Consider the following 15271-nt stretch of genomic DNA (forward strand, 5'->3'; position numbering starts at 1 on the left):
ATATATCAGTATTTGAGTTAAACAGTACACATCAAGAAAAAGTATTTTTAAACTTGCAATAAATATTTTAAGCAATGTAAGTTATCATTTCATTCTGAAACTTTAAAATAGGACTTATTTCATTATAATGATCCTTATAATAATAGTTGGTGTTTAACAAAAGAACAACAGAGGAAGCAATACTGCAAAGCTAAAATTCACATCTTAACTAACTAATAGTTTCTGCTTGGCAAGTTGTCCAACAATGATTATGCACATAAAGATATTCAGCAATAGTGCAGACCAGAATGGTTTTCCGTGTGGGCAGTCTGTTGCAGAGGAACAGTGTTGTGCAGCAGCAATAATTTTTGCAATCCCAAAATACACTGATTATTTGCAAATGAAAACATTTTTGTTTCTGAACAGTGCTCATGGAAGTCAGTTGATCTGGACAGCAATGACAAAATAGCAACGCTGGATTAACCAGGCCATCGATTTTTCATGACGGGATCTCAGCTTACATCCATCATTTCCAGTTTGCCATTTTCAAAGCTCAGATGCACAAAGTAGCCATTTTGAAGTCCACAGCTGCATCTCCGCAGCCACAGCGATGTTCCTGCCACACCTAAGCCATTTGCAACATCCAAGCCTGGCAACAGAAAGCCAGCTGGGCTATCTTTAGATAGCCTTTCCACTGTTTCATCTTCTATACCCTCAACTGTTTTCATTTTAACTTTTTAGAACACCAGAAAGGCAGACATCAAAGGTGTGGAATTTTCAAGCCTACTGAGGAAGGAGAAAGGCTGAGGAAAGGGAAGAGGAAGAGAGTTTGATTTTCCTTTGGGTTGGAATAATAAAGCTTCTTCCACATTTGTACATCACATACAACTTGGCAACAGTAAATACAGCAGCACTGACACTGACAGGTGTTTACATTACTGTAGGAAGGGACACATCAAACTAAGCAGCGTGTGAAAACCATCCCTTGTATTGATTTTATAATTTACGCAATATAGGTATTCCTTTGACTTAAAAATCCCAGTGTGCTGCATTATAAAGCCCACTGAATACATTTTGAGTACTTTTTCATTTCAGTGGACTAAGAACTTTCATCACAAGTCCTTGTACCTGCAAATGGGAACATGCTCTCCAGTGAGGACATCCTATGGTAAAGCACTGGATTGATATAATTTTATGGGACCGTTCATGTTTTATTACAGTTTATTGTACTGGCTGAATGCACTACCAAGAGCAATGCACCTGTTTAGGCAGTCTAGCAAGACCAAGTTTTATGTAGATACAGATGTAAAATGTTTTCAGAGCATTTCTGAAGCCATACTACCTCAATGTCTTTTATATGAAAGATGTGCCAATCTAAACTGCTCGAGGATCCATTACAGCTATGGATTTCTTAACTGCACTATACTGTACGTACAGACTTCCAGGAAAAAAGATACAGCTTAACCCAAGACTATTCTGTTGGTCAGACTTATCAAAACACAACAGATGGCTACAAAAGACAATTAGCTGCTATTATGATGTCTCTGATTTTAGCCAGCTGCTAATTAGGAAAAGAATCAGGGCAAGTAGGCAAGTGATGCTTTCTCTTCATACACCCTCCTAGCTTCTGACTAAGCACAGTTTTAGGGACTTTCTGAGTGGGAGGCTGCGTCTGCATCACGGTGTTCAGATTGGTTTGGGTGGATCATTTTACCATGAATTTATCTAACTACTTTTGGAGCTCACTTGTATTTTGGGTGCCAAGTCTGTGGCAGTAAGTTCTGCAATTTACTTGTGGATCATTTAAAAAGCATTTCCCTTTTGAGATTTTTAGGTGCTTCAAAGTAATTTTATAAGTTCTTATGTTATGAGAAACATTTGAATAGCAATTTCTTACTTGTCTCCTTCAAGAAATTAATGATCTTATAGACCCATCAGCTGCCTCTTTTTTCCGAATTAGAGGCTTTCTTATTAAATAATATATTTACCTATTTAAATAAATCTGTTGAATATTGTATATAAGTAATTTTTTGTTGCCAATATTTCTCATTGACTTTCTTTGTACCTTTACTGATTTACCTTATCGATTATTTTAAACATAGTTTTAGTCATAAAGGACCAGATGATGCCTTCTTCATCACCAGGTTATTAAGTTTCCAAACACACACTATTATGCTTTCTCCTGCGCTGTTCCCATGTTTGGGAGGAGCCAGCCTTAAATACTAACAAAGCTACTGCATTACATTCCTTAGAGTCTTCTGTAAGAGCCTTCCTCACTAACAAGGAGGACAGTTAGCTAAGGTTGCTGGTTTACTGAGATCAATACTATTATCTCATAAAGTCTTTGAATGTTGCCTGCAGATTTTTCAGGAGGGGTAACTGCATTTTCAGTTCTTTGGATCAGAGGACATCTTTTTTTCTTAGTTTGGTCACTCCTGCTAGCAGATCCTCATCTCAAGACTATTCCCAAGCATAATTTTAAAAGAAAATAATACATAAAACAACTCTTAACTTATGTACATTTCAGTGCCCTAATTTCAGGGCGGCATCTTCTTTCTGACTACGTCCACTTCACAAACGTACCTGGAATTTTGGATATTAACATTTCCTTAGCCCGGAATAAAAACCCAGGCTCATGCAGCTGGTTTCCACTAACTTCACTAAGGGCCAGGATCTCACCCCCAGTGTTCAAATAGCGTGCTATTCATTGTCAGTGCTGTCACATTCAATTTTCTCTGCCACTTTATTCTTGGTCTTCAGCCTTTTTTCTTGACTGATGCCTTACTACTATTGCAAACACAACCACTTCATTTGTCACAAGTTTGGCATGTCATTCTTTCTTTCCTTCATAACTTCTTTCTGTCACCTGAGCCCTTCAGCGTATCCTAACTTACACAATAGCAATAGTAACTCTGTGCATTTCGAATCTCAAAACAGTTACAATCATGAAAACTCTATATAATAATGTGTACACTTTTCATATGTTGCAGCTTGTAAACACTTTGTGTGATCTTAACATGGGAATTTCTTGACTTTAAAAAAATTACTTTACAGTATTAAAGTTTACTGACCACCTCAGTGGCAATTTTTCTAGTTTTTCTTATTTTTATTCCATATACAAACTAAATTCTGACTTAAAAAACAGTTTCACTTCAGCACTACAGAACCAGTCAGCATTAGAACAGCGATGTGGACAGTTTCAATTCTCAAACTATGTAGATTATTTCACTTGACTAATCTTCTTCCAGAGCATTTGTCTTCTAGTTGTTTTATATGAGATGACTGAGGACTGACCAGAGGAGGGGTCACCCAGCACATGGCACCCAATCAAGGCCTCTACGTGCAATGATTTTAATAATAATATTATATGGTTACAGTAAAAGTAATTAATAGGTTTTTCACCATTTGCTCTTCTTTAATTGTCTTTATAATGGAGAAAATGTGGGCTTTTTTTTGATAGTAAAAAGAACTGAGATAGAATTTTCAAAATTTTAGGAACTTAATTCCCATCTTTTAAGTTACATGGATTCTTAATCTAGCTCTGTACTGTATCTTAGGATAGACATGAGTTGTGTCTATGTACAAGTCCTAACTTGTACTACATCCAAACTACCTGGCTTTACACCCATATTCAGGAATAAGCTTTAGTAGAGCATCAGAGGCAGAGATGCTCGAGCCCAGAGCAGATAGGCCAGGCATGACCTGCCTTACTTTCAAAAACAGGACCTGAGCTCCATAGACACATAAGCATTGCATTCAGGCTGTACTTTTTGCTTGAAATCAGAACACTGGGAAAAGGAGAGTGACAATATAAAATCTCATTTTAATTGAATGTCAGCTTTTCATTCCCTATATAATTTAGAAACACTTTCTGGTAAATACATTGTGCAGTTTTGTAATATCACATCCATGTGTTCACACAGATATCTGTCCGTACAGGCCACGCTGAGCTACCCTTGCAGATTAAGACATGGAATTTTATGACTTTTTTTCCGTCAAAATGAGATAAAACAGCCTTTCAAACAGCACAGTCATTTTGTGAAAACAGAAGACAATTCTCCTAGGTCAGGGATTTCAACCTCTGGTCCTCTGACCTTGCAAGGAGTCAATGGAGATGACCGACAAAAGCCAGCCTGCTGGCAGTAGAGCTACATTCAGTGAGCATGGGTCCACAGAACCCGAAGAGTGATACAGAGAGGTTATAAACCAAGAAGCCTACCCTCTGGTAGTCTGCCACTGTCTCATACAGGGATCGGACAGAAATGAGTATGTGTCAAGCCAGTCGCCCTAATAGTCATCTCCTTGTTCCACACCAGGCTCTTAATAGATGCTTTTTTACCATCTTCCAGTCACTTCATTTTTATGAAATGATGTAACACAACACTTCATTAGTCTCAGCTTTCTATCCAAAGATTAAAATAGAAGCACCTTAAATTATGCTTCTGATAAAATACAGAGCATGCAGTCTTTTCTTACCCAGCTTGTCAGGAGTTAGCTTGTCCTTCCTGGCAATCATTTAACAAGCGATGTCAAAAAGTCAGATACGCCTCAAAGTTTCTGGAAACTCATTTCTCAGCCTGGATTTCTTCCTTCGCTGTCCTGCTGCCATTTGACAAGAGCACTGTCTCACTCTCTAGTATAACGATAAATCTCATATGGCCCAGCTACTGCATGAGTCCTGCATTTTTATTTCAGCTTTGGTTTACAAAGAATAGAAATCCTAGTTCTTTGTTCAGAGGCACACTAGGACGCTTTTAACACTTAGCCTTGCTGTTGAAAGAGATTGCAATGATGTTTGTATTATAATACTGTGACTCCATGTTTTTCTTTTTCGTTTGTGTAACATATGACTGTAATCTGCACTGGAGACTAGTAGTCAACACATTGAAGAACTCTTTTCACCCTATGTTCACAATCTACTTGAACTAAAAACTTGTAGAAACATACTGAAATACACTTCTATTTCTAAATCTGCATTACAAACAGACTATGTATATAAATTTTGTGTGTGTGCATACATATATATATGTATGTATACATACATGTTCAGGGAAGAGGGCTTTCCTTGCTTCTTGAGATTAAAGACTGGAATAATTATGCAGACAGCCGTTCAGCAAAACTGACTTACTAATGAGTCATATCTGCCACCCTTTCTAAGACAAAATCTGTCATTCAGATGCATTCAAGCTAGCTAGGTTCTAGGTCCTATAAAACTGTTCATCTGAAGTAAATGTATCCCTTAAGAGTCCCAAAACCAGAAGCAGCAAAAACATTAGAAACGAACCTGCTTGAACAAAGAAGTGACAAGGGCAGTTAGAATTTATTTATTATTCTCCCAAAAATCTGCATTGCTCTTATGCTCATGAAGGATAAAGACTGTGGGCTTAAAAAAAATCCGTTTGGTTTAACAACCATGTAGAAAATAACTACAGAAAAGGGAGTTGTCCTGTCACCAAAGGGAACTCCCAGGACACAGAAAGTTTGGCAAAAAATTCCCTCCCTCCAGGAGCTAAATGCAGAGCTGGAAGAGGGGATCTGGCTGTAAGAGGACAGCAAGAACCAGAACAACCCTAAGCAAGGTGTGCGCACAACCCAGGGGCTTCTGCAGCCCACCCAGGCTCAACCACAGCAGGTGGGTATCTGTGTGGAGGACAGGTCTGGGTAAGGTTATGATCGAAGGTCTTTCAGGGAGATCTTTTATTTAATAAATATTCCTCTGATGTGGGGTACAGCTAGAATTTGGGGGGCTTTACTGTGGAAGGAGACCATAGCATCTGAACGTTTATAGAGTGAGCAGAAAGCAAACACTGGGCTGAAAACTAGACTTACAGACTCAGCAAGAGGAAAAGAGAAACAGGACCTTATTGTACCAGTTAGGGCTACCTGAATACTTACAGTTAAGAATATATAAGCTCAAGCGCTTTGATGGGCAGACACCTTACTAAGGATAGACATATGCAGAAGGTAACAATACAAACTACAGTTCCTGAGCTTCGTGTTTTAACTGCTTTAAAAGTCATTCACTTCATGTTGCTTTGAAAACACCAACAGGCAGTTCTGATACTAGTATTTGCAATTTGTCACAAGCTTCATGTCTGACATGCAGACAGTACATTCAAAAACTAGTGCAATGGTATTTTGGATCCCCAGATAAATAAATAAAATATGCTGCATCATCAATTTATTTTACACTGGTCTATCAATCTCTTCAAAGCTTTAAGGTTTACAAAGCATAACCATCTGCTGCTTCCAGGTTAGCATCCAGACATGGGATGGTTCCTGCTTTCTTCTGGAGAGGCTGGAAGGAATTGCATAAGGGAAAGACTAAGAATATTTAGGGTTTAAACTGGTACATTCAAACTCCCTCAAAAAGTTCTAGCTTAGAGGACCCATAAGCTACAGCTCACAGGACTGAGAATGTCTATAAATGTTGTGATTCAAAAAATGAGTCAAATTTGATTCAAGCTTAATAGGCTAAGCTAATAAATTTTAAATTTGTCTAAACAAATTTCAGATTGGTCTGAAAACAAGATCTTTGCATCTCTGTGATTTATTATCTTGAAAAATGATACAGCAAGCTCAAATACCTTCTAATCTCTGGGAGAGAAAGGATTTACACTTCTTTATTTTATCAGTTTCCTACGTAACCAGAGAGGTTGCAGCTCAAGGAGCTTATCTGGCTGAAATAAAACAACATATTCCTGAGGATGCAGCAAAATTAGTTACTTGAGGCTACAATGCAAGTTGTAAAAAACCCTACGAAAAAGACACAAAATCAGCTACTGGTGGAGGTGCAACTTAATGTAGCTAGCTACCTTGAAATATAAAAATGATGCCGCAGAAAACACGTATTTTAAAGTAAAATATTTTTACAATAAATTAATCACATAAGAAGCCTTGATGACATTCTGGTGATGCCAGTTAGGTGAAAGAAACACTGCTCCCATGTCATTCATAACTGTGTCAGGCTTTCCTCAAGAGAGATAAAGAAAAAAACACATTTTTCCTCAAGGGAGATAAAAAGAAAACACATTTTGGTCTCATTCACAGTCTAAGAGATGAATGGAAAGAAAAGGGATAATGCAGCTGACGCAAATGTAAGATGAAAACAGGCATGAGATATGACTGTGGACCCCAGTGCAGAGAGCTCTTCTCCTCACATTAACCACAAGCACATGCAGAACCCAAGGAGATCAACTTGTGGCATCAAGGTTGATGCTAATCCTGGTGGTTCATTAATTCTGGTTTTTTTTTGTTTTAAATGCAAGCACACTTTTGTGGGCATTCAGAAGAATCCACATACCCTGAAACAGGCTAGGCTTACAAGAGTCCTTTATTGCTGAGACAGCTTGGTGCAGCACCCTGAAAACTTGTTCAGATTTTGAAATGAAGGCTTTATAAGGCAAAAATTACCACTTGGAACACATTAAAAGATTGTACAGTTTAGTGTGATATTATTTTTTCCACTTGTTAGGGTTTTCAGAATAAATATATTTGAAGGATGTTTCTGCTAAAGGTACCAGAAATGAGGTATGTTCTGTTATTAACTTAAGTTTCAGTGTACCTTTACTTGAAAATTCTTTATTAAGTTTCAGAATTAACTCACTAAGATAACTAAAATAATTCACACCAGCTTGCTGGGACACTCCAGATATTTAAAATAATATGACTGAAATTTCTCTTCTTTCCCATTTTTGTATGCAAAAATAATACATTAAACAACTTGGGATTAAAAGGAATTTTTTTTCCATTTTGGTTTATAAAGGTCAACACTAAAATAACTGCTGAGCAGTATATAATTAGGCAATATTTACATAAAAAGCTATTCTCTCTTTTTTAATCAGCTTTCTCTTTGGCAGGGAGACAAATACTTGTCTCTCATTGCCAAGGCATCCCACAATACACACTACTGGTCACATCCTCACCTCCTAGGAACAACATGAGTTCTAGGGGGTAGAAAGCAAATTCATTCCCCTCCCCTACAGAGGAATGTGGTGTATGAAACCACAATAATGACAATTTTGCAAAGTTGTTGGATATCATATACAGTCAGGCTCCCCTCTTCCCAGAGAAAAACTCTCAACCCCAAGGGATGTCATGAAGGTATACGCATGTATTTGATGGCTGTGCAGCACTGCAGGAGGGACATGCATGCAACCTGAACATCAGCAATGTAACCTAAGGTCTCTTCACATTTGCCACTATGCACAAGTGCATAAATACAGCAGGAGATTTTTCTAGGTGCTTGGCAATACAGTTTGTGCATCTGAGTTTGGAAACTGTCTCCAACATTTTCAAATGTTTAGCGGCAAGCTTACTACAGGGAACAGTCAACACACTAAAAGAGAACTAGAACTAGATTGAAATAATTAGAGATGCAAGTTCTCTAATTAGAGACTTTTTTCATTCTTTAATGATTATTGTTATTTCCATGTGCATAGCTGGATTACTCCCAGGTTTCTATCAGCTTCTGCCCACAAAAGGTCCAGTGGTAGGGAAAAACCTGTTCCATGCAAGATGTAAAAAATCCCTAGTGTAAGTGAAGATCAGGTTTATATATTTTGTCACATAGACATAAAATCCACACAGTCTGAACTACATTTACTCTTTTATTCTGTCACCTGGCAGTTTGCATTGCATGGCAGGGCCAAGTTAAGAGCAGGCATGGACAGAGAAACCAAAACACCATCCATGATGAACTGTCAAGAGTTCTTCTTCTTCCAAAAGAAGGAATAGTAGCAAAGTGTCTGGCCACACCACATCCCTTTCTACAGCTTTATAATGTATTAGATATTATATATAACCTTCACCAAACCAATGCTTTCTCATCCCTTAATAACTGAGATCCTTTCAAGATCTTCCAACTGAAACTTTAAAAAACAAAGTTTAACATCAGACCATGTACAGCTTTCTGGTCTGTTGTATCCTGATTAGACTCACCAAGGTAGCACTTGTATGTCCATAAGCTTCCCTCCTGGGGTACTTCTTTAGTTGTAGATCTAAATACACCACCGATTGCTGTGCACTGCCCACCACAGCACTGTTGCATACAGCATGCAGTGATCCACTTAATGTTGTTGTTAATACTGCCTTCAGGCTACAGCAAAAGGAGTTGAAATTGCCTTGAAAAGTGGTCTCTTGGGTGTGCAGATATGCTCTGTGTAACTTTTGCACATTTTAAGTATGGTATTAAATAGAAGGGCTCACAAAGTATCAAAAAAAATATGTACCTGAAAGCAGCTCTCAGGGTCATACATTGCTGCTGTTACATTTCAGGCATATTTTATTATTGTGAGGCAAAAAGTAACTGAAGTGGTTTAGACTGAGATCTGCAACACTGGACCATGGAAGTTAGAGATGGAGAAGGTCATGAAGACCATCTCTCTGTCAGCACGCGAACAATGCTGCTGGACTGGGCTGAAAAGTTACGAGGAAAACCCAGGTCATTTTTCTGAGGCAGCTGAGGCTACTTGGTTGTCATCATCAGAGCACTCTACTTCATTTTGCACATTTTCTATGCTGCATAGCAGCTCTCCATTGCCCCATATTTCACATGTATATAAAATATATGAAGTCTATAAAAGTATAATTCTCACTGAGTATACCTAGAGGAGCCACACAATCAATGTGAAAATACATAGTTTCAGGAATTTGAAACCCAGGGAATAAAGCTGTGTCTGCTGAAAAAATGGCAACAGTATATATTGTTGTGCCAGGAAGGTTTTTGGTGATTGGTGACATAAGTTTGGAGAAGACAGGAAAGGAAAATTCCCTATCCTGTGTGCATTTATAGAAGCACAGAACTCTGTGTTCTAATCAGCTCTGTGGCAAAGGGAAGATCTTAGCAAAGGTGATGGAAACTAGATGGCCCCTGGGTGCTAGCAAACTGGACTTTCATTCCACTTGTACAATTTTTTTTAGCTGAATTTGTGCTCTCAAACTAGTCTCCCTAATTTGCTTGACTAAGCCCCCGCACATGGTACTGTTGGTTCACAACCTTAGGATAGTCAAGCCTGCTCCAGAGTAAGGATTAAATGGCAGGTCAGAAGTCGTGAAGATTGAAAAAGCCTGCCATGATAACCACCTTGAGCAATGACTAGCATGAACCAGAGCCAAACCAGTCTCTGGAATCCCAGAACACTAAGTTCAAAAGGAAAAGTTTATAATGAATTTCATTATAGTTTGACTCAAGGTAAATTCTTGATTAAAGAAGACATTACCGTCAGTAAGCTCTGTAATTTTCTTCACACACACTAATCATTCCAGCTTCCTACTACACTAGTATGTATTAATTTTCAGTTTTATAGCTTTCAGTGAATTCTTAAATATCATTTACCTTTTCCACACACACTATTTATTTTTATTCATACAGACATCCAACGAAAACTGAAGAAACACTGCATTATATTGTAATAGCAGTCAGATATAAACCCAGAGAGACAAAATGTATTCCAGTAATTTAGCTTCAGTGACAAAGTGGTAAGTAGGGAAGAAACACGACCCCGTGGTTAGGGTAGCAGCCTAGACTTGGAAAAATGCATTTGAGACTCTGCTTTACCACTGATTTACTATTTTACTTTGGGCAAGTCACTTAATTCCTAACCCTTAAACAACTTGATGTAATTTGTTATCACTTATTCTGCTTAAAGAAAGGCACCCAAATGCACTTGTAGACCAGGCTCCCTACGCCTCAGCTCTCCTTCTATAAAAGGAGCAGAACACCACGTTCCTACCTCCACATCATGGTGTTCTTTGCAGAGCAGCAGAACGGAACAAGGAGAAATTAAGTTTTCCATTTACCCCAACAACAAGCAGAGCAAACTCTTCCCACCACCATCCCTCATCCATGTGCTGTGAGAAGCTGTGTCACGCTCTCGTGCTTCACAAGTCTGTGTCTTTCTGGTCATGCCAAGATCGCTAGTGAAGATGGGAGCTAATGCTGATACGGGTATCTGTGCTCTGATAATTGTATTGAAACTGTCATTTATTTTACACAGAACATCAAATGGGCATTGAATGCTGATGAAGTGGTTTTTTTATTACCAGTCTGTGCTTCTGGGTAGGGAATTATAAATGCTAAAATATCTAAGTACTCCAGAGCAAGTTTCAATAGTTTTTGCCTTAAGGACCATCTCATAGATGACGTAAGACAATATTGCTTCAAAATTTCTATTTTTATCTTCACAAGTACAGGATCTGACCTAAAAATTTCATATGGGGAAATTTATACTACCTGCAAAAGGTTGTTTTAATCAAAATGTGCGTGTATATTTCTTTGAAATATTACCTCACATTCTGCTGGCAAAACCACTGAAACATAGTTCTTACACAGCATCAACATTCATATTGACAACCCCTCCTCAGGCATGCCTAGTCAGGACACATGCAGATAGGAACTGCCTGACAGTCATTTAAAGGGTGGCAGTTTTGGAACACATTTTAGCAACAAGGCAGGGGAGAAATCACAAAATACAAGATATTTTCCCAGTTTGTCTTTAAAATTCAGAAGTAGTGTGCCATAAAAACAACTCAGTACATCAGAGCTCTGCACTTAAAACTGAAAAAAAGTGTCCATGCTGATGCTCAAGGCAGATTGGTCTTGAGATGTAAAATCAACTTCTAAACTCCCAATCAGATCTGCTGTCAAAAACCACCTCCAGAAAGCTTTGCTGCCCATGCAACTGGCACGCTCCAGAGCTCATGCTAGGCAGGGTCTGGATGCCTGCCACCCTGGCAATCCTTGCCCACTCTTGGCTGTTGACTCCAGCCTCCCATTTCATGGTCTCAACCCCAGAAGTGATGTTATTTGGCAGCCCCTTGCTGTTCCCTGCCGTGCCACTGGATATTCATAAGAACATGGGAACATGGGATTTAAGTTGGAGAGGGCCTCAGAAGGCTCTGGATCTAGTTCTGTGCTAGTGCAAAGAAATATTTCCTATGGTTCTGACGCAGGTCACCTGGAAGGGTAAAGTCATGTTAGTAGGAACACACCAATGCACATCAGTTGTGGATGTGCCTTTAAGAAGCGGAGAAAAATGAGATTTAAGATCAAAATAGCAAGTCCGTGGTACTTTCCTCTACTTAAAACAAAATCAATAAAAAGAAACATACAGCTGAAAAGAAAGCAAGCTTGATACAATCATGGTAAATTAGAAGTCCTTTAAGGCAATGGATGGTGTATTTTCTTCCTCCAAATTAGGCATTTCAAATATTGACAGACCTAGTAAGGCACAATCAATATATCAGTTCCTTTGTGAACTATTAATTATATATATTGCTGACGAATAATCATTTAATTAGCATAATGGGAGGCTTCGGTGAAAAGGCTGTCTACCAAGCGTATTGGATCTAGAAATAGCAATAGCTTTTCAACCATGAGGCTTTGCATGAAAATGTTATTGCTCAACTTCTGGTCTTAACACTTGTTACATCACTCGGCCAATGCACAGCTTTGCTAAGAATGTTCTTCGCCTTTATCACAGCAGTGCTGCCATATATAATTTGTTCTTCTAAGGGGCAGTGACAAGGGTTTGGTATGGATTACCTGAATCAGTTCGTCAAGCTCTGTTGCGTTCACACAGGAATGCTGAGATACAAACGTCTGCTTCTGAATCACAATGGTGGTTCTCTGGGAGGTCTCATGAGGCTGCTCCAGGGCTTTAAACACTGTTGCTCCAATTATTAAATACACGACTACCACCAGAAAAATTGTTGAGACCGTCTTCCATTTCATAACATTAATAGCCGAATCACTTTCCTCCCGTGAAGAAAGCACGGTAGGCTTGGTGGAAAATGATAATCTTGGTTTGGAGTTCTGAGTGGCCGATTTGGGATCCAGCAAGTCAGGTGCCGCCACTGGCAAAACAGAAAAAGGAAGTTAATTTTTACAGTGCCGCTCAGACTTCGTTAACTGAACTTCTTGCGAAGAGATTACGGAAATTCTGTTGCTTCCAGCTGGAATTCTTCAACTGTTGAATCTTTCACATAAAGCCCATGCCACGTTACAAGGAAGCTGCTGCTCTGAGTAGTATTATCCACTTTACACACATTTGCAACATTTTCTATATGTGCCTGTCCCCTTCTGATATTCGATCATTTCGTAAGCGCAGATTTCCCCTACGCTCTTGTATTTACATTAGTATAAGGTGGTATTTTGCTGCAGAGATTCTTTACATCCGCTGCTCTCTTTAAGCACTGCTAAGCAGCTTTCCAGCTGTGTTTTACCTCAGCATTACAGAGGTAGCAGAAAAATACAAATCCTTCTTTCTCTCATCTATTTTGTCCTGTGCTCTGTCAAATGCTCTCTGAGAACAGTTGCATGATCACTTCCAAACTCCCCAGACACAACCATAAAAACAATACATTGCTCATCTTACTGGTCTTAAAGCGTTAATTGCGTATTGATTACACCTTTCAGAAAATACCAGTAAAACATATGTGTACTTACTGGAAAAGTCACCCATTTGTTAAGGTGTGTATTTTTATTTACAGCTACAAAAACCCACCGGGTTAGGAAAAGAGCAGCTGAGTGTGTTATCAAGTATCTCGATAACTCATGTGACTACCAGCAACTACACGAGCACTAAAAAAAAAATCCACCACATCAAGTGCAGGTGAAGGTCTCCTGTGGGAAGATAGCCACAGCAGCTGGCCACACAAGCTATATTTAAACTGTTTTGAGTTACAAGTACATTTTGAACGGCCACGACACCGCTTCCAGCTGCTGGTGGGAAAAGCCCAGATCTGAACCTAGAGGAAAGTCTCCCTCCGGCCGGACGGCGGAGGTGGGACACGTCCCCAGAGGGGGTGTTGGTGGCACTTGGCAGTGTCACCTCCCGGGCACCCGCCGGGCTTAGGCACACACCTCGGCGGCGGAGGAAGGGGCCAGGAGGGAGAGGCAGCCCCCAGCCCGGGCCGAGCGGGGACCCGGGGCACCCCGCACACCCCGCGGGCTGGGCGCCGCGCATCCCACGCGCGGCGCGGTCGCGCCTCCCACTCCCACTCCCGCCGCCTCGGCCCCTGCCCCGCGGGCACCGGGGGGACAGCCGCGCTCCCCCCGCGCTCCACACCTTGGCGGGGGGAGCCCCCTCCCCGCCGCCTTTCCCCCTCCCATCGCAGCCCTCACGACCCTCCGAGCCTCCAAAGACGGTGCCGGGGGCCGCGGCGCTCCCGGCCGGGGCCGCTCCCATCCCGGCCGGCCCCGCCGAGCTCGCCGCCCGCCCGCCCGGGGCAGCGCCGGCCCGCCGCGGCCGCCGGCGGCGAACAAAGGAGCGGGCACCGGGCACCGCCGCTCCGCCGCCGGCCGCGCCGCCCCCTCCCCGCGGCCGGTGCAATGCGCCGGGTGATGCCCGCCGCCCCCGAGGGGCGCAGCCCCGGTGCTGCGGACAGCGACGGGCGAGCCCAGAGCCGCCGCCAGCGGGGATGCTCCGCGTCGGGGAGCGGCGCGAGGGCGAGGCGACCGCCGGCGGGGTCGGGGCGCGGCGCGGGGCCGGGAAGGGAAGGAGGGTAGGCAGACACGCAAGGTACAAAAGGGGCCCGGGCCGCCGCGGCGCGGGGAGCATCCCGGGGAGAATCCCGGGGTCCCCCCCGCTCCCGGGCGCGGGGGAAGCAGGGGCGCATGCAGCATCCGCAGGGCTGGAAGCGGGGAGGCACGCCATTGTGCTCGTACTCACTTCTTATTTACCGACCCGGTGCCCTCTCCTCGCTCCACGGGCAGGCATTTTTTCAGGGCTTGGGTAGATAACAGTTAGAGCAAATTAAAAAATAAAAAAATTAAAAAAAAAAAAAAAAAAAAAAGGAAGACGCAGACCGAGAGGAAGAGAGGCTGATGGATGGGTCTGGAGGAGAGGGAGCGGCAGGGGCGGGCGGGCTGGCAGCGCGGATCCCGCCGGCTCCCCCCGGCCCCGGGGCGTGCGAGGTGCCTCACGTCGCGCATCGCGCATCGCACATCGCGGCGCGCGTGTGTGTGAGTGTGTGTGCCCGTGCGCGCCCGTGTGCGTGCGTGCGTGTCCGTGCCTGCTCCGGTGAGCGGGGCGTGCGGAGCAGTCCCAGCCCGGCGATGCCTTTTGTGGGGCGGCGGGCAGCCGCGACAAGGGTCGCCCAGCCCCCCCGCCCCTCCGCGCCCCCCGCCGGCGGCGGGGGGGGCAGCGGCCACGCCGCTCCCGGCCCGCCGGGGGGTGCGCGCCCCTCCGCGCCTCTCCGCGCCTCTCCGCGCAGGCAGCCCGGCCGGGCGGCGGGAAGATGCTGCAGGGGCGCAGGGAAAAAAAATGAAGGGGGGCGGCGGGGGGGAAGG

At 42.5% G+C, this 15271-nt stretch overlaps 1 protein-coding gene across 1 annotated transcript in view; it reads right to left on the reverse strand.

Moving 5' to 3' along the window:
- The window catches only part of KCNK2 (potassium two pore domain channel subfamily K member 2), an 80527-nt gene extending 65891 nt beyond the window's left edge, over positions 1-14636 (reverse strand). Inside the window, exons 1-2 of the mRNA XM_068425128.1 lie at positions 14049-14636; positions 12524-12841 (exon numbers count right to left, since the gene is read on the reverse strand). Of these exons, the coding sequence (XP_068281229.1) occupies positions 12524-12841; positions 14049-14636 (906 nt within the window). The remainder of the gene's footprint in view (positions 1-12523; positions 12842-14048) is intronic.
- Between the last annotated feature and the right edge of the window lie 635 nt (positions 14637-15271).

Source organism: Nyctibius grandis, chromosome 1 (assembly GCF_013368605.1).
Source record: "Nyctibius grandis isolate bNycGra1 chromosome 1, bNycGra1.pri, whole genome shotgun sequence".
NCBI classification, from domain to species: Eukaryota; Metazoa; Chordata; class Aves; order Nyctibiiformes; family Nyctibiidae; genus Nyctibius; species Nyctibius grandis.